The 19,341-nt window shown below is 47.8% G+C and overlaps 1 protein-coding gene across 1 annotated transcript; it reads right to left on the reverse strand.

The window, feature by feature from the left end:
* Nucleotides 1-621: 621 nt before the first annotated feature.
* On the reverse strand, nt 622-8,773 carry LOC121437502 (cancer/testis antigen 55-like). The gene is made up of 5 exons (XM_041637369.1): nt 8,623-8,773; nt 6,947-7,131; nt 4,697-4,838; nt 1,550-1,671; nt 622-813 (listed from the first exon to the last, which is right to left on the reverse strand). The coding sequence occupies exons 1-5, from the start codon at nt 8,771-8,773 to the stop codon at nt 622-624; spliced, it is 792 nt and encodes a 263-aa protein (XP_041493303.1).
* Between the last annotated feature and the right edge of the window lie 10,568 nt (nt 8,774-19,341).

A 19,341-nucleotide genomic window follows, 5' to 3' on the forward strand; every position in this document is an offset into this window, starting at 1 on the left:
TATTCCTGGGGACTGGATGGTCACTTAACCACGGGCAAACACTATTGCTGTTCACAACATTCATTTATTAAAATTAATAATGTGAACTCTGTCCTTCTTAACTGCAGTTGGAGGTGTGCTATGATTAGAATGCTTACAGTGTAGCATGGGAAGATGGGTCACAGGCAAATAAAAATGTAACAATTGAGTAGGCGTGGGAGGTTAAAAATGCTGTGGGCAAATAAACACCACACGCCCGATGAGGAGACTCCTAATGGAACCCAAGCAGTAGCTGGCCATGGGGCCTCCAGTCAAGTGCTTTGTCCTACACGTTAGTTATGGGACAGAACTGCCCCACTGGCAGCAGAGGGTCCACTGCTGGTCTCAGGAGTCAGGGAGTTTCAGCTCAGGTCATATGCTGATATTGCCTCCATCAAGAGGCAGCTTGAGTGTGTGTTCCAGTGGATAAAGCCCCTTCCCACACTGAGTGCAGGCTCCCTGGGGAGAGATCTAAGCAGCATCGTGGCCAGAAAATTCACATGGAACATTTTCTTTAGAATTCTTAACATAAACGTTTGCATTAAATGAGGCCCTCTACATCTTACAGAAATGACTTGCAGAGGGTTTCCCAGGGCCCTCACCCTACAGCACCTTCACTGGACTCATGGCGATGGCTCTCCAGCTGTAGTGGGACCGGATGCTCTGCACTATCACCGCATTGACAACATGACCCACAAGAGGTGTATAGCCCAGAGGACATTTCAGTGAGTTCAGGGTGAAGAAGATGGAGTGATTGAGCAGTCCTTGTCGTCTGTGGATGCTAGTCACACGGGCCTGTCAGGAGAAAGTGTGGCAGTGAGCACCAGAAGCCTGAATCCCTGGGCAATCTCTGTCCTTCCACCCTCTGGCTCTAAACACTTGCTGACCCCACTGTGCCACCGTGTCCTGTCTGTTCTGCCTGCTACGCTGCCAACACTGAGGTCCGTGTCACCCACCCCCTTCCCCAGATCCAACCTCACACCAATTAGAGAGGAGACTCTGTTGGTGGCTCAGTCCTGCTGGGGAGAGACCATGAGTTATTAATAGTCACCAGTGGCCATTAGCCCCTGCGGTTAATGTGGATAGGCCAAGGATTGATGGTAAAGGAAGACAGCATGAAGTGGACTATTGCCACCTACACAACCCCGTCACTCTTCAAGCTCATGCTTTTCATCTGTACCTTTGTGGACACTTACTTGCAAGCTAGTTGAACCACACCCCAGCCACAGCCCCATTTTGCATTCCCACCTTCCCAGCAATGCTCTCTGAACTGCTCATTTTTCTCCTGTTGTTTTTAGAATATCCCACCTATCAGTCCATGTGGCAAGCCCTGTGACTCGGGATTGAAGTATTGCATGTATGACCTCTGTTGTCTTTAGTTACTTCTTTACAAAGTCCTGCCATTTAAATAAATGGGTCAAAGAGACATTCTCCATATGTCCATAGTTCCCAACACACCCAACAGAGAGCTAGTCACAAATACCACCAAAGGAGGCTTTGAAACAAGCCAACAATGTGGAATAGCCATTACCTCTTCCAGGTGCCTATGTTTTGTGGCCTTCAATGACTGTACTATGATCTTTGAGGATCCTTGCTCCACAGAATACTCAATGTCTAACCAGTCCCCTTCATACGGTGTAAAACCTAAGATAGCTAAGAGAAAATTGAGTTTAGAATTCTGCCAACTATCTCCAGTCTCAACTTTAGAAGACTCTGGATACACGTGGTTACATTTTAACGTCAGTCAAGTAAATTTCATTGCTATGTTGACTTTTAACACCATGATCAAGTGGGTAGGTGGTGTAAGGTACAGGTAGCTTAGAAATTTTCCAGCCAGAATGGAAATAGATAATTCTTTGTTGTTTGTTTTTTTTTTTTTTTTTGATTGGCTTTTTTTGAGACGGGGTTTCTCTGCCTTGACTGTCCTGGAACTCCCTTTGTAGATGAGACTGGTGAACTCGCAGAGTTCTGCCTGCCTCTGCTTCAAGAGTGCCACCACTGCTAGGCTCAGAAACTGATTGTTTCTAGACACTGGTTTTGCTCTATTCCCTTAGCTGAATCAAATGGACAAATGGACAATGACATCACAGTCTGTTTCTTTGGGAACACTGGAGGATTTACTGCTTAATTGGTCACATCCAGAGTCTTCTCATTGAGACAGGGCCTCATGTGTTCCAGACTGTCTTCAAACTAATTCTCCCTTTCCCCCCTCTCTCTTTTGCTCCTTCCCTCTCTGTGTATTCTTCTCTTCCTTTCTCCGCCGCTTACCCATCCCTCTCTCCTTTCCACTCTCTCTTTTGCTCTTTACTTTTCTCTGTTGTATCCTCTCTCTATCCCTCTCCATCCTTATCTCTCCCCTCCCATCTCTCCTTTCCTCTATCCCCCCTCTATTGTGTACTATCTCCCTCCAATCACCCTCTCTCAGACTCCCTCCATCTCCCTTTCTTTCATTCACCTTCCCTCCCTGCTTCTATCTCTCTTCTTTACACTCTTTCTCTCTCCCCTTCTCTTCCTCCATCACCATCTCTGCTTTTCTTCTTCTTTATCTCCCCCCTTTTCTGTCACTCCTCTCCTTTCTTCCTCACCGTCTCTCTTCCTCCTTCCTTTACTCTCTCTCCCTCCTCTTGCATTCCTCATTCCTCTTTCATCCTCCATCCTTCCGTCTCCCCTGCCTGATTCCCTCTCTCCCTCATTCCTCTCCCACCTTCCTCCATCTCTCTCGCTCTCTTTACATCTCTCCCCCTCTTCTTCCCTCCATGCTTTCTCACTCTTTCCCTTTCTGCCTCTCTTCCTCTTTCTCCCTCTATCCTTCTCTTTTTCCTCCCCTTCCATGTCTCTCTCCTACCTCTCAGTTCACCTTTTTTTCTCCCTTTATCCCTTCCTCCCTCACCTCTCCTACTCCCTCCCTTCCTCCACTTTTTCCTCCTCCCTCCTTCCCCCTATCTCTCTTCCTCATTGTCTCTCATTTTTCTCTCTTGCCCTGCTCTCATCCACTCTATGTTCTTCTGCTCCTACTTCTCCCTCCCACCCACTTCCTCTCTGTGAACTCCTCTCTTTGTCCCTGCATCCCCTCTTCCTATCTCTCTCCATCCCTGTCTCTCTTCCTCCCTCCATATCTCACCTCTCCCTCTATCTCTCTCCCTTAATCCCTCCTTTGTCCCTTCCTCTCTTTCTCTTCCCTCCATGCTTCTCTCTGTCTTTTTCTCCCTTCCTCTCTCACTTTTCTGTGTCGGTTTCTCTCATCTTTCTTCTTCTCTCACTTCTCTGTGTCTATTTCTCTCATCTTTTTTTCCTTTCCCTGTCTCCCTCCCTCTTACTCCATCCATCTCTCCCTCTCTCATTTTGCCTCCTTTTCTCTCTACCCCCTTCTTCTCTACCTTTCTCTCTCATTCCCTCTCTCCCCCATTTCCCTCTCTCTTCTTCTCTCTTTACCTCCTTTTCTGTCTCTCCATTTCTCCCATCCCCTTTTTCCTGTATCCTCCTCTATCCCTTTCTCTTCCCTTCTCCCTACTTCCCTCCCTCCATGCTCTCTTTTCTTCTTTCTCTTTCCCACTCCCTCTTCCTGTCTCTCTCTACCTCTCTCCCATGACTCTTCCCCTCACCCTCTCCCTTTATCTCTCTATTTCTCTCTCTTCTCTACTTCTCCCCCTCTACCTCCATTTCCCCCCTTTGTCTCCTTCCTCTCTACCTCCCCCTCTCATTCCCTCCATCCCTATCTCCCTTCTCTCTCCCTTTCTCTTCCTCCATCTATCTCCCCCAATCTCTTCTCTCCCCCTGCCTCCTTCACTTTCTCCCTCCCTCTTTCCTCTATCACTTTCTCCCTTTCTTTTCTTACTCCCTCATCTCCCTCTCCTTACATCCCTACCTCTCTCCTCTCTTCTTCCCTCTGTCCCTTCCTCTCTGTCTATCTCTTTCTGTCTTCCTCTCTCAGTCCCACTCTGTATATGCCTCTCACTATTTCTCCTGTCTACACTTCTTTCTTCTCTCCCCCTTTCTTTCTCTCTCCTCTCGTTCTGCCTCCTCCTCTCTTGTTTTCTTCCTTCTCTTTTTGTATCCATCACCGTATATGTCTCTCTGCCTCTCTGCCTCTATCACCCCTCTCCACATATACCCAGGAGTGTCAAGAACCAGACTCAGGTTTTCCGCTGGGGAAGTATGTGCTCTTAACCCCTGCTCCATCTTTCTGGCCACAACAGGTCTTAGTGTTTCTGGCCACAACAGGTCTTAGTGTTTTAAAAATACTTTCTCTGTGGCTCACAGCCACCTAAAGCTCAGAGGGGATCTGATACTCTTCTGAACTCTGTAGGCAACTGTATTTATGTACACAGACCAAAACACACACACACAAAAAAAATCTAAAATTAAATAAGCCTTAAAAGTATAAAGCTTTTTATGCATTTGTAATAGTTTTGTTATCAGAGTTACAGACTCACCTGAGTGAAAAATGTGTCCATGTTTTATCTCTGCATTCAACTAAATGAGCACCTAGTGAATGGCAGTGTAAGTGTTTACAAACATTACCTGTTCGTACCTGCATTGCATTTGACTTTTGGTGGGCAAGATTCACCACAAATGACGAAGAGCCCCTGAACTCATCAGAGTCTGCTGCAGCCAAACCAATGTCTGCACTAAAACTCAAAATGTTAAATGCAACAGAGCTTTAAAATGAAAACTGAACCTTTAGAAATGCTGTCCAGGTAGAAGTAGTATTCATCAGCTACGTGGATGATGTCTTTCTTCACATCGGAAACACACGCAGATAATACTTGGATCTTGGAGTATGGTTCTGTAAGCTTATCATCTTCTAAGAAAACACATACCTACAAGATGAGGAAGGAAGCAGCAATAAAAACATGATCAGAAATCAAAATGGAAACCTGTATGTATAAACCACTGCCCGTGGAAGGACTGAGCTAGGACAGGCCAAGAGGGAATAGAAGATTCCATATTTAAGATGTTTTCCTTTGTTGTAAACAGCTTGGCTCATTGGGAAACCTTTCTCCACTGGGCTCTTTCCATCTGTCAACACCAACTCCATGGTTATTTCCCTCAAACTGACTTTCCTAAAGAAGTGAAGTACCAGGCATTTATTTGTTCACTAGCACCCCGGTAGTCCCCAGGCTGATGATCCATTGCCCCACAGACCTGTCTGTGCCCAGATGCCAAAAAATCTTCATAGCCATAGTATCCAATGAACCTACCCAAAAGCCTTATGTCCAGGACCCATTATCACCATTCCAATTCCCTTAACAGAACAGGGAATGCGAACAGATTCAGTGGTTCATGGGACCACAGAGGCAGTCTTTCAGTTCAGCAGAGGCACAAGTGGTACTCCACTTTGTGGGAAGGCACAAAGTGAATTCTCTTTATGTGTGTGCACGTAGCTGAATCCAGTCTTGCTAAATGTTCAGATGTAACTAAACTGTGATAGGAAAAAGGACTGTAATACATGGGTGAATTAGGAAGCAGTGCAAGACTCTCTGTATATTCTTACTGAACATGTGGACAAGAAGAGCTACACTGAACACTGAATGTCAAAAGTTCAAAAGGTGGCAATGTCACAATGACCCAGGAAACCTTATATGTTCCTTTTCTTAAGAGCCCCAAATTGCTTGCTATGCAAACAGTAACAATATGCCTGATTGATAAGTGGCTGTCAGAGAACAAAAATAGAGGCATTCTCCTGAAGAATTCCACCAGCTCCCAAGAAAATTTCCAGGCTGCTTTTCCCTTCTAAGACTTGCAAGGCTTTGGATGTCCGGGACCCTTCCTTGCACATACTGAGAAATGGGCAGCCTGGTACTAGGAGGATCAATTCGTGCACCAATGTTAGTTAGTAGATGATGTGGGAGTGTCATATATCAATCTGTTGATTTCATTGGTTAATCAATAAAGAAACTGCTTGGCCTGATAGGTTAGAACATAGGTGGGTGGAGTAAACAGAACAGAATGCTGGGAGGAAGAGGAAGTGAGGCAGACGCCATGCCCTCCTCTCCAAGGCAGACGTGATGAAGATCCAGCCCAAGATGGATGTACACTAGAATCTTCCTGGTAAGACACCACCTCGTGGTGCTACACAGATTATTAGAGATGGGTTAATCAAGATATAAGAGTTAGCCAATAAGAGGATAGAGCTAATGGGCTAAGCAGTGTTTAAATGAATACAATTTGTGTGTTGTTATTTCGGGGCATAAGCTAGCCAGGCTGCCAGGAGCTGGGTGGCAGGAACGCAGCCCACATCTCCTACTACAAACAGAAAATTTTATTATATCTCTATTCTGTGCTATAGTTTCATGACTCTATGAGCCTTAAAACTCATGAATCTCACACCCCAGATGGCAGATCCCAGTGGGTTGTGTTAACTGAGTAAGTGTTTTCTGAAAAAGGAACACACACTTCACTTGAGATAGCCCTCCACTTTTGTAAATGCATCCATGAAAACACGGATTTTACCTGAGAAAGCAATGTGGCAAGATGGTGCTGTGTCTAATGCTTATCACTGTTGAGCCTTCTGTTTGAACACTGGGACAACATGGTATTTTACAGGGTAGAATATAGAACTCAAGGGTGGGTATGGTGGCACGTACATCATGACCCACTGGCTCAGGGTACAGGATTCCAGGAGGACGAGGACACCGGGGCAGTAGAGTGATACCCTCCACCGCCCCTTGCTTGTTCTCTCTCTCTCTCTCTCTCTCTCTCTCTCTCTCTCACACACACACACAGAGAGAGAGAGAGAGAGAGAGAGAGAGAGAAAGAGAAAGAGAAAGAGAGAAAGAGAAAGAGAGGCAAAGAAGAATCTCCACCTACAGAGGACATTGTATTTCATGCCAAGCACTATATAAGCACTGGAGAGGTAAGTTCCAAAGACAATGACAAGGTTGAAAGACACATAAGAAAAGTCTTCCCAAACCTATGCAAAGCTTACTTCAGTTGCTTTCAAGTCATGTGATAGTGGGTCTTCCTCCACAAAGGCAAGGACTTTATCTCCAATTTGCACAGACACATGGCCGATCACAACACCAGTGCTGAAGAAGATACAGTCCTCGATCCAACCATAATCATCCTCACAGCTAGTTACAATACCCTTTACAATCTTGGTATTGGGTTCATCTGTGAATGGGAACATGGCAATAGCCATGAATTAATCTGAGAAGCAATAACCTAAAATTCCTCCCCAGAGATGATATGGTACACAAACAAGTCCTTCTGCTAACAGGGTGCTTCTAGTGTGAGGAGCCCATGCAAGGAACTGGAAGCAAATGGGGACCTCTGCGGGATTCTGGAGGCAGAAGATACAGGTTCAAATCCTGACATGCCATGCTTTGCACAGGAGGACCCTGGTTAAGGGCATGAGTTGGGACCCAGATAGCCTTGGTTATAACCACTATGTCCTTAACTGATGGTCTGTGTAGCTCCAAGTACACTTCATGTCCTCTCTGACGATGTTCAGAAATTATGTCTCCTGATTTCTGTGGAGCACATTAACAGGCAAAAAAATGTCAACCCCAACTATTGTGAATGTCCTGTACACCTTAGGATTCAAGGTCTGTGCGTGGACACTGTTTCAAGTACAACAATTACTGTAAAGTGTTGTCTAATACAGTGAGGGACAGCTATGGATTTTACAGAATCAACAAAAACAGGCCTATGGGCACAAGTCTGTAAAGAATGACAGAGAAGAATCAAAAGTTCAAGGCTTTCCTAAGCCACGAATTAAGCCCCCCTGGCCACCTGTGCAACACGGTGAGTCCTTGAGTCAAAATTCCAATGTGAGGAAAGGTCCGCGTGTTCTGCCCAGGTGTGCAGTGACTGCCTACCACATGGGGACTTTAGGTTCCACTGCCAGCGCTACATCCAGATAATTCAGGGAATGGATTTGGTTTCATGAGGCCAAGGCTCACACCATGGCCCTAGACAGGCCCGAGACTCAGTCCTTATGCAGCTTAGGTTGGCATCAAACTTCTGACGCTCTTGCCGTTCCAGAAAAAAACAAATGCTGTAGGATTGGCATGGCAAGACTGGGGCTTCTGTTGAAGGATCGCTCATGAATATTAACTGCATGCCCGGCTAATCGAAACACCAGACCAGGTTAGAATGACTTAACAGCTTGGACACCGTCCACCCCAGCAAACCTTACAGTGCCCTAGGTTTCCACCCACCCACAGGCCTTCACCCATCCTTCTTGCTCACTAAAAGTGAGATTCGAGTTGCAGGGAACAAAGTGAGCATCATTCAATCATGCCCCCTGCTCTCTCAGCCTTGGCAAAGAACTGGGACTGACTCCCTTCTTGCCTCAAATACTGGCAGGTATGGGAGAGGATCCAAGACGGATGCTGAATTGCACTGAAATGTGGGTACTTTCCTGATCTCAGAAGTATGAGAAAGGTTCTAAGGAACTTTTGTGTCCCAGCTAGTGTGAATAGGTCAAAATTCTTCCCCATTGGCCCACCAAGCGAATTTGACAAGGGGACACCGTCAAGGGGACACCGAGGACAGGTGCAGGCCTCTATGATCTTTTGTACCCTGTGCTCACAGCTAAGGACAACCTCTCTGAGGTGTCTACTGCAGTAAAGTCTATGGCACTGTGTGTCCAGGGACTACCTTCCAGTTGTGCCTGGTCTCTTCTGACAGATTCAATCTTCCACTGAAATGAGTACACTACACCACGTAACAGCCTGAATAACCGCCCAGTGCCACAGTAGGAACAGCCACTGCAATAGCAGCACGAATGCCTGGACATCGTGACCCCCATGTGGTCACCTCGTGATCTTCTTCCTCACTCATGGGAGACAGTGCCAGATGGCGACTGGGCAGCCCCCAGGGCAGTGAGGCTTCTCCTACCACCCCAAAAGCTCTGCAGGAGGTGTTCCACAGCCTCTCCTGAGGAGCTGGTAACCAGTGGGCATTGTTCCGCCCACCAACCAATGAGAGCGCTCCATGCACTCAGAGTGCCCCACTGGCCAATGGCAGGCGCTGAGAGAACCATGAATCCTCTTGTGCCTTTTCCCCCAAGCCATAGGACGATCATGGAAATGCATTGCCCGGTGAAGCCTGGGCTATTCAAAGAATGGTTGGAAAGATATTGTTTCAATGTTTCCTGAGAATACTAAATTCCGGCTTAGGGGCTAGAACACAAAGGTGTCCCTGGGTGTAGAAGAGAAGTTCAATGTGCACTCAACAGAAAGACGGGCGACTAAGCGGTTAGACAGCGTTTAACAGCATCTGTGGTGGCTGCTGAAGTAGTGGGGTTCGTGCTATTAAGCCACAGTTTAGGAACCTAGTGTTCTCGAAGGGGTGTGGCTCCTGGAAGTATTTCACTTTGGAGTCCCGCAGGATGCCTGGGTTAGGGGTTCTGAGCCATGTTCAACACCCGCCATCTCTGCTCAGCTCCTCTGATGGAAACCAGTCATGCATTATCACAGAAGCCCTAATTTTCGCTGCTCCCACCCGGTCAGGGTCAGCCTTAGTATGCGAAAATTCTATGTAAGCCTTACCTTTCCTCATTTGTTTGGCAAGTCCCTGTGGGCCACAGACGCATCTCTATCATGAAATTAGGGAATAAATAGGCAATTGCCTTCATTGTGGCTTAATTTTCTTGGAGCCTGAGGAAATCAGAAGCGACCCAAAGGGTGACATAAAGAAGTAAATGCCCGCAGCGGAAAGCCCTCAACAAGAAAGCTGACACAAAAGCGCCCTTTGAAAATGAGGGTTACTGTAACAACGGGACGTCAAGGAAGCACCTGAGCCTCGTGATGGAGGAGAGTTTTAGAGAGAAGAAAAAGCAGTACATGGAGAGTGATATGTGAAGGGGAGGCCTTCTCTTTAAATGCCAGGTGTTGGTTCATTACGAGTGAGAATAAGATTATTTTTACTTAACAGCTAATATCCATTTACAAGTGAGCACATGCCATGTTTGTCTTTCTGAGTCCAGGTTACCTCACTCAGGATGATTTTTTTTTCTAGATCCATCCATTTTCCTGCAAATTTCAAGATGCCATTGCTTTTTACAGCTGAGTAATACCCTGTTGTGTAAATGTACCACATTTTCTTTATCTGCTCTTCAGTTGAGGGGTATCTAGGTTGTTCCAGGTTCTAGCTATTAAGAATAATGCTGCTATGCACACAGTTCAGCAAGTGTCCTTGTGGTAAGATTGATTATCCTTTGGGTATATTCTCAAGAGTGGTATAGCTGGATCTTGTGGTAGAGTGATTCTTAGTTTTCTGAGAAACTGCCACACTGCCTTCCAAAGTAGCTGTACAAATTGGTACTCACACCACAAATGGAGGCTTGCTTCTCTTGGTCCCCATCCTCTTCAGCCTGAGCTGTCACTTGGGTTTTCTACCTTAGCTATCCTGATAGGTATAAATTGGAATCTGAAGGTCATTTTGATTTGCATTTCTTTGATGGCTGAGGTCATTAAACATTTCTTTAAGTGTTTCTCAGCCATTTGGTATTAGCTGTAAAGTGAAGGGTAAGCATGCTACAAACCACAGACCCAGAGAGGCTGAATGAGAAGAAAAGCTCGAGGGGGGGAAATGTATGAAACTCCCTGGGAAGGGGAATAGAATATATTTCCTGGTTGTCCACGGCAGGAGGGCATGGGACCAGGACGGATCAGGTGGGAGGATGGAGGGAGACAGTACCGGGAGAGACAACTGGAACTGGGGAGCATTTTGGGTGTGAGATTGACACCTACTGCAATGGAAACCCCAGGAATCTCCTAGGGCAATACTGGGGAAGAGTCCTTGTAATGGGGAAATGGAACCTGAACTGGCCTTCTTCTGGAGCCAGGCAAGGCTTCCAGTGGAGCAATTAGGACACTACCCTAGCTACACAGGGCACCAGACGGACAGGGCCCCAGCACATCCCTCAGACACCAACACAACCCCAGATGGTGGCTCAGAACCCAGGAATCTGCATGGGCTGCAGCAACAGGAGCCTCAGAAATCAACACAAACCCTGACTGCTAGAGGGACCCAGAACTTCTGGGCGTGGCCAACCTTTGACTGCTCCAACTTGAGACCCATGCCACATGAGGTAGCCCACCCGTCCCACTCCCTGGAGGGGCAGGAACCAGAGGCGTGTTAGCCCAGAGATCTAGGATAGAAACAAACATGACTGGCAAAAGAAATACAGAGAGACAGAGAGAGAGAGAGACAGAGACAGAGAGAGAGAGAGAGAGAGAGAGAGAGAGAGAGAGAGAGGTCAATAAAATGGCTGCTGTACTCAGACTGAAGCCTGGCATAATCATCATCAGAGAGGCTTCATTCAGCAACTGATGGGAGCAGATGCAGAGGTACACAGCCAAGTCCTGGGCCAAGTCAGAAATCCTATGGGAGAGGAAGGACTGTAGGAGTCAGAGGCCTCAAGGACAACAAAAGAAAAGGCCCCGGGATCAACTAATATCTGCTCATAGGGGCTCACAGAGACTGAACCCACAACCAGGGAGCCAGCATGGGGCTGATGTAGGCACTCTGCCTATGTTATGGCTGTGTAGCTTGATGTTATTGTAGGACTCCTAACAGTGGGAACTGGGGCTGTTTCTGACTCTTTGGGCTGCTTCTGGGAGGGACCCTTTCCCTCCTACTGGGTTGCCTCACCCAGCCTTAATTATGAGGGGAATGTGCCTAGGCTTGTTGTAACTTGATATGCCACCTTTGGCTGACATCCCTGAGATCCCTGTCATTTTCTGAAGGGAAACAGGAGGAGGGGTGGATCTGGACAGAGGGGATGGGGCAAGTGGGAGGAGGGGAGAGAGGGGAAAGTGCAGGCAAGATGTAAGATATGAGAGGAGACGTTAAACTAAAAGAAAGAGCGAGAATAAGCTGGACATGGCGGCAAACGCCTTTTGTTCTGGCATTCGCAAAGACAGAACAGGAAGCTCTCTATGAGTTTGACACCAGTGTGGTCTACATGCTGAACTCCAGGCTAGCCAAGCCTATATGTGGGATACTGTCTCGGAAATCAGAGAAAAAGGCTGAAAGTTAGAAGGAACTGGGGAGAGCAAGAGAGATGGCAGGGGAGGGGAGCAGCCAGAGGAACCCTTCATTTATTAGGCTCCATCTCCAGACTGAATCCACTAGCAGTCTCTGGGAGGAAGCTCAGACTAGTCGCTAGAAAAAACTAAGGCCTGACCTTATAAGCATTTAACAGTGGCAAGAAAGTACTGAATCATGTGATTTAGTTCAGCGTTGCTATGCGACAGAAATATGGGGAAATCAGGTGCCCTGTGTTGACAGCTCTCAAGTCTCATGACATGCTGCTTTTTTCTTTTAATTTAACACAATTTCTTTACTAAATCTTTGGTAATTTAACATCACGCCCCCCAGTTGTGCTCATCTCCTAGTCCCTCCACGTCGACCCTTCCTTCCTGCAGGAGCCCCTCACATTGAGTTGCAAATGCTCATTGCAACCAGTCACTGGTCTGCTTCAAGGGCTCTGGTTTCTGGAACACCATCATAGCTGGATGATTGCTGAAACTCCTCTGGGATCTCTTGACTGCCCCGAGTCATGCCATTATCATTCCACAGGACCAGTCCCTTCACAAGCTGCAGCTTGTGCTAGATGGGGGCAGCTGTAGGGTGGGCCGACCCATGGACCAGCTGTGGGCCCGGGTGGTAGTTCAGCTGGTCAGCCCAGGTCATCAGGCCACCCCCTCAGGCGAGGGGTGGAGCCAGCTCCCCTATGCGCGTGCCATCAAGGTCAGCTCACAGGTGGTGACAGGTGGGGCCATCTCTCCTGAGTGGGGGTGCAGCTTTTCCATGAGGGCTGTGGCCAGTTCTCTTACTGCAACCACCAGGGAGGAGTAGGGACAGCTATCCCAGGGCCAGAAAAGGGCAGAGCTGGCTCAGCAGGGCCCTCTGATTCCATGAAGCAAGGTTCGCATGGCCCCTGAGGTCACACGGGTTACAGACATCAACACAGACCCCAGTGTGATCCTGGATGACATCCCGGCTCCAGGTGGCAGGGCAGGCTACTCAGATCAGGATGGCTCTGGTGGCTGCATGCCCCCACCCCCAACACCAACAAGGCCACATGGCCCTGATCCTGGACTTCCATGTAGCCTTTGGTGACAACGCAGACCCTGGCTATGGCAAGACCACAGACTTAGACACCCAGACATGGTCCTTGCCAGCATCTGGGGCTTGATTTCACCATGGCCCCCCCGGGTCATGAGACCTCAGTATCAGCATGGTCCTTGGACACTAACTTAATCCCAGATCTTGGGCATCCACATGGTCACAGACTGTAACAGGAAGCTCTGATATCCCTGGCTGCAATAGGATCCTGGAACCAGACATGTTCCTCAGTGGAAGCTCGGGTCTGGAAGCCACCATGACTCCAGATGGCTGTACAGGTCACCCAGACAGACAGGGCCCAGGCAACAGCACATCCCTCAGACACCAACACGACCCCAGTTGGTGGCTCAGACCCAGGAATCCGCATGTGCTCTGTGGCAACAGGAGCCTCGGACGTCAACATAAATCCGGACTGCTAGAGGGACACAGACCCAGACAGGGGCCTCAGCAGCAGCCCGGGCCCACATGACACCATGACACTGGGTAGAAGTACATGCCACTTAGATCTGTATGGCACGGGGTTCAGCATGGCCCATGGGTACCAATAAGGTAATCAGACCCCAGGCCACCACATGGTTGCAACAGGAGGCAAAGGCGGCGACTCAGCCCCAGCTGCTGTACACCCATGGATCCAGACATGGCCCTAGGCAGTAGCTTGAATTTGGATGACACCATGGCCCAAAGTGGCAGTACGGGCCACCAAGATCAGCATGGCTGCCGTGGCAGAATGTCTGTTGGACACCTACATGGCCACTGATGGCAACCCCAGACCCTGGGCATCCTTGTGACCTTTAGTGGTATCATGGGACATATTGCTTGCTAACTCGGTGGCAGACAGAGCTGCGAGGAGGTGTGGCCTGACTTAACCTATGGGTCCAGGCTGAAAAGTGGCGGTCCACAGTCTAATAAAGACCCTGAGGGCATCTTTCACTGGGTGTGATTGCCCATTAGAACTCGAGGGTCTCTCTACCCATCACACCTGAATGCCTAGCACAGACCCTATCTGAACACTGTCACTTTTGACTCTTCTTCTCCCACATCTGCTGAGGACATGGTTCTAGATTTTCCGGCTGCCTAGTGAGTTTGAGAATATCATTTTGTGGTCATGTTGGGAAATGTTAAAATCACTCCCAACTTTTATCCCAGACAACGTTGTCTCTTTCCCCTTGGCCCATAGACACGCTCCTGAACAACAGTCAAGTGAAAAGGGTGTAAAAACACTGTGTGGTGGCAGAACCCACAAATGGAGGAAGGGGAGATAAACTGTCCGAAAGGTTCAAGTCACGTGAGAGCAGTCGCTTGGACCAAGTGGGCCAAAACACAGGGGCCGTGAGTACACACATCAAGAAGACTCTGCCGCGCCGTTAAGCACGAACCAGAATGTCTTTTGTCTCTGCCTTCATTTTCCCCCTCTCAACTTTACGTTGGGTCACTTGTTTACTTTTGCAGAGATATGTTTTTCACTCAGGGAGTATCTATCCTGGAATCTGTGATATCTGATCTGTGTCATTCCTGTATAAGGTTGAAGGCAGAGCTGAGTCACTGTCCTCAGGCTCCAGCCACCTTGAAGGGCAGACAAAGGAAGGCTTTCGTGCAGGACAGTCTCACCCACCATGTGAACAACTAGTAATGACTGAGAGTCTGCACCCTGCCACGGACCATTTTACAGGAATCGCGTTGGACCTCTCCGGTGAGATTAGGAGGGTCATGCTTTCTCCTAGGTCTGGGCTTATGCTTATGGTCCCTCTGCTTCATGCACCAGACCGCCTCACATACCCCTGTCATGTTGATAGTGGCACACACACCGGGCTCTCATTCGGGCCAGAGAAGAGGCAGGCTGGCCAGCTCCTTGACCTCTGTCCCCAGGAGCCTACTTGGATCTCAGGGCCTCTCCAAATTCTACACAGAAGTCCCTAGGGCCCTGACATGGAACTGACCCAAGAAGTGCCACCACACCGTTCTCAGAAGGATCAGGGAAGTTGACCACGGGCACACCCACTCTCCCTGGCCAGAAGGAGCTGTCTGTATCTACCTAGGGCGCCATTCTCCTCCTAAGCTCAAGCCACACAGAAACCGGCAGTAGGCCACTGACGGGACCTTCCCCCTCCCCTATATGATGCAATCCCTGTCATTTCACCTCAATACCAGTCATTCTCAGGAATGCTCCATGCCCCAGGACACCCTGAACTGAGGCTTACGTCCTCTTCTGGTGACACTCCACCAGTGACCCCAAGGCAGGACCCGCACACGGATCCCTCGGGGGCCCACTTAAGGGAGCCATTCGGGGGGGCACACATTCAGAGAGGGTACTGAGGGCTGTGAGAAGGGCTGGTGTGCAGGCCTGGGGCCTCAGGAGTCCCCTTAGGAAGTGGTGAGTGTGATAGGAAGAATGCCTGCCTCCGGGGAGAGTGTCATTAGAAGAACCAGACAGGCCACAAGAGCAGAACTGTGTACAAAGACCACTGGCCAGGCCTTCTCAAGTCGCACATGGTAAGAAGAGATGTCAGGACAGGGAGCACAAGGACCCCAGTGGATGCACTACAAGTCAGGGCTAGAAGGCTATCCATGCCAGTGCTGAGATGTGCACCATGCAAAATTTCCAGCTCTTCCCAAGCAAGCTCCAAGGCCCTTCTCATCATTGTGAAAACAATCTCACTAAGAAGGAACCCCCAACCCTCACTGCAGCCATGGCTTTGCAGTTCCCAGACTTTGTTCTGCTGCCCTGAATTCTGGAACTAGGCAGTTCCCAGAGCCGAGCAAGGGCATGAGAACACCAAGGCCGGCTGGGGACTCCTGCCCACAAGCTGTGGGAACACGGTTGGGATCTCCCTGAGCACTCTTCCTGGGTCTCCCTGTCTTCACCATAGGATGAGGACACAGTCGGACATACACCAGAAGCCACTTCACAGCCCCTGATTATGCTTAAACCCACAGACTCCTTGGTCTCCCCACTCTGAGGTGCTGGTCATTAACCAAAAATTAACTGAAGAAGTGCTTGTGTCCTTTTGAGTTCTAAACAAACCCAAGTCAAAGAGTGATTAGACAACACAGTGAGGGACGTTAAGTCTCAGGTGTTCATTTACCAGGGGGTGCCCAGATGAACCAGGAATGCTTGGAGAAAGACATGCCCATTTGTCGACCAGGTACCAACCTTTAGACCAACCTGCCGTGTGGGATGGAAAAGCTTTGGGGAGGAAACCCGGGTCAGCATGAACTTCTCTGTTTTGTAATGAGCTGGGTGATCTCGGGGCTCCGTGGGCTTCACTTCCGGAGTCTATGAGTTGGTGCACACTTGTAAATAACCGTTCTCTGGGTTTTCGTGGCTCTGGGAAGAAACTGCTATGAACAGTGATTGAGAAAATGGACAGATGGATTCTGAGCTCTCAGGGCTCAAACCCAGGTGTTTCTACCACCTTGCTGCCTGTGAAAGTTCTAGGAGGCCGCCGTCCCTTGCCTCTACTGCCATCTGGTGGCTGTAGCTGTGTTCTGCATCTGGCAACACAGGATCCTCCCACTTCTGTGACTCTGAATATGCTACTCTTTCCCCAGAGCTTTCAGTTTTTCTTGCAAAAACATTTATATGCATTTGATTGGGCTTGCCCGCAGAGACCAGAGAAGGGGGTCAGAAGTCCTGGAGATGCAGTCACAGGATTCCAAATCTTAATTTGTTATATGTGGTTCAACACTTTTTTAGAAAAATTGATTTACTTACCCTGTGTGTAAATTGAGTCCAACTCTTCTTTAGGAAAATAGATTCTTTTTAAAATAATAGCACATATTTGAGAAGCCTACATCTTAACTAATGGGAGCAGCCACGAGACTGGCAGCCTCATTTACTAAGGTTAAAAATATGTTCCATGTAACTTAACTACCGTCTTAGTTAAGTTGACCAGTGGTAGAGAAAAACTAAGGCAGCAGTAATAAAACTTCTTAGCCTACAGAGCCTTCTGCTTATCTTCCTACCTCCTTTGTAGACTAAGGAGAAGACAATAGGTCTCCAAAATATCTTTATGACGATGGATTTTTACCACTAAATATAATCCAAGTTTATAAATTGCTAAAGTTATAAAGGTGTGTGAAGTAATAAGGGCGGCGGGGCTGCGTCCCCAGCACCCCGGCCGCCTGTCCGGCTAGCTTATGCCCCAAAATAATTACACAGACACTGTATTCCTCCAAACACTGCCTGGCCCACTCTCTTCTAGGCTAATTCTCACATATTAATTTAGCCCACCTCTAATCATCTGTATGTAGCACCCCAAGGTGCGCTTACCGGGGAGATTCCAGCCTAGTCCATCCTGGGTCGGAGCTTCATCCCGGGAGCGGGGCATGGCCTCTCTCTCTGAGGCATCTGCTCCCGAGAGAGCTGTGGAGTCTCTGACCTCACTTCCTCTTCCTCCCAGCATTTTGTTCTGTTTACTCCTCCCACCTATCCTCTAACCAATAAAATGGGCCAGGGCAGTGCCTTTATTAGCCAATGACCTTCCTCCATCAATCTCACCTTTAGGCAAGTTCAGCAGTCCTCTCTCTGAGGGTTCTCTGTGTCCATTTTATGCAACAGTCCAGGCAAGAGCAGTTTCTTGCCCAAATGGCTATCCAACTCCATAAGGATCCTCTTCGATGCCCATCTTCCTCTCGAAATAGATTGGTGCCATCAGGAGCAGATATGTCTCATTGTCATGAAAAGTCCAGGAATGATCTTAACCTGCCTCTGTCTGGAGTGGGAGAACCATGGCGACTCCTTGACTCAGCTTCTTTCTCCCAGCATTCCGTTCTGTTTACTCCGCCTACCTAAGGGTTGGCCTATCAAATGGGTCTAGGCAGTTTCTTTATTAATAAGAAATCACTCCCACATCAGGTGTGCTCGAATAACAAAACTCGACTTAGATACATATGTCTAACTACTTGTGTCTTGGTAAACTCTGTTCTACAACAGGCTACTATGTGTTAGGTAAAAATTAACATGGAGTGGTTTGGAGGGAAGATAAGGGAAGCGAGAGGAGGAGAGGGAGAGGGAACTAGGATTGGTATGTAAAATAAAAAAGATGTTTTAAAAATAAAAAAAGAATATATTTGGTAAATGATAAACATTTGATACATGGGTTTTATAAGCTCCCTGGTTTTGTCAGTTGATAGAAACTGACTTAAAGATAGACATGCAGCCACTTTGACTTTGTTAACTTTGCTCAGCATTAGATATTTGGGAAAAAGAGAGTACAAAAGAAACATCTGTTTCCCTAAACAATAGTTGAATTCAGGTTACATATACAGTAAGTACTTGTATTTTCAAATTAAGAGTTGAGTCACATATAGTGAATTCAGATTTCACCTGTTATTACAAGTTTGAAGTTGATGTCTTTGTTACAGGTTTATAATTTTTTAAACCATATTCAGCCAGTATACCAATCCGGAGACAGAGTTATAGCATAATCTTCAGAGACTAATCTTAAAAGATTAGTCATTTAAGTCTTTTAAGATAAAAGCAGGGCCCGTAGAAATAATAGCCATGAAAGACTTTCAAGAGTGGGAAGTGGAGAGACTTAGAGATAAGAGACCTTTGGAAGGAGAGGGCAGATCAAGGTTTCAAATGAGAGACTTGGGGATTGTTTGTGTGGCAGCAGAGGTTGTTCCATCCGAAAGAATTTGAAAATTGGACATGCCCGTCATTGAGCTTTGATCTGTACTGAGACAGACCTGCTTGAAGGAAGACAGCAAAGCCTCGATGAATTTATGTCCCTGGGGAAACAAAGGGAACTCTTGAGGGAGGGGTTTCCTATGAGCGCCAAGGGGGAGCTGAGAGACAGCATAAATGGTCCAGCCTGGCTTAGAGGAATTGTGTCACTGCAGGAAGGAGCTGAGGAGAGGGATCAGGGCAGAGAAGAGGCAGCAAGCAAGGAAGGATCACAGGGAGTGACAGGTTTGTTCCCAGAAAGCAGGAGAGAGAAGGCAAGGCAGGAGCTGAGATGAGGTGGTTAGTGTCCTTGTGACAAGATTTCAGACTGAAGAGAAATGTTCTAGTTGGGATATGGAGGCACACAACTTTAATCCCAGCACTTGTAAGGCAGAGGAAAGCAGATCTCTGTGAGTTCGAGGCTAGAATGATATACAAAGAACTTGATATAGGACAGGTTCCAAAGCTACAGAGAAACCCAGTCTCAGAAGAAAAAGAAGAAGGAGGAGGAGGAAGAGGAGGAGGAAGAAAAAGAGAAGGAGGAAGAGAAAGAGAAGGAGGAGAACAAAGAG

Source organism: Microtus oregoni, unplaced genomic scaffold (assembly GCF_018167655.1).
Source record: "Microtus oregoni isolate MIOR12 unplaced genomic scaffold, Mior012 000052F_ref0000163, whole genome shotgun sequence".
Lineage (NCBI taxonomy): Eukaryota > Metazoa > Chordata > Mammalia > Rodentia > Cricetidae > Microtus > Microtus oregoni.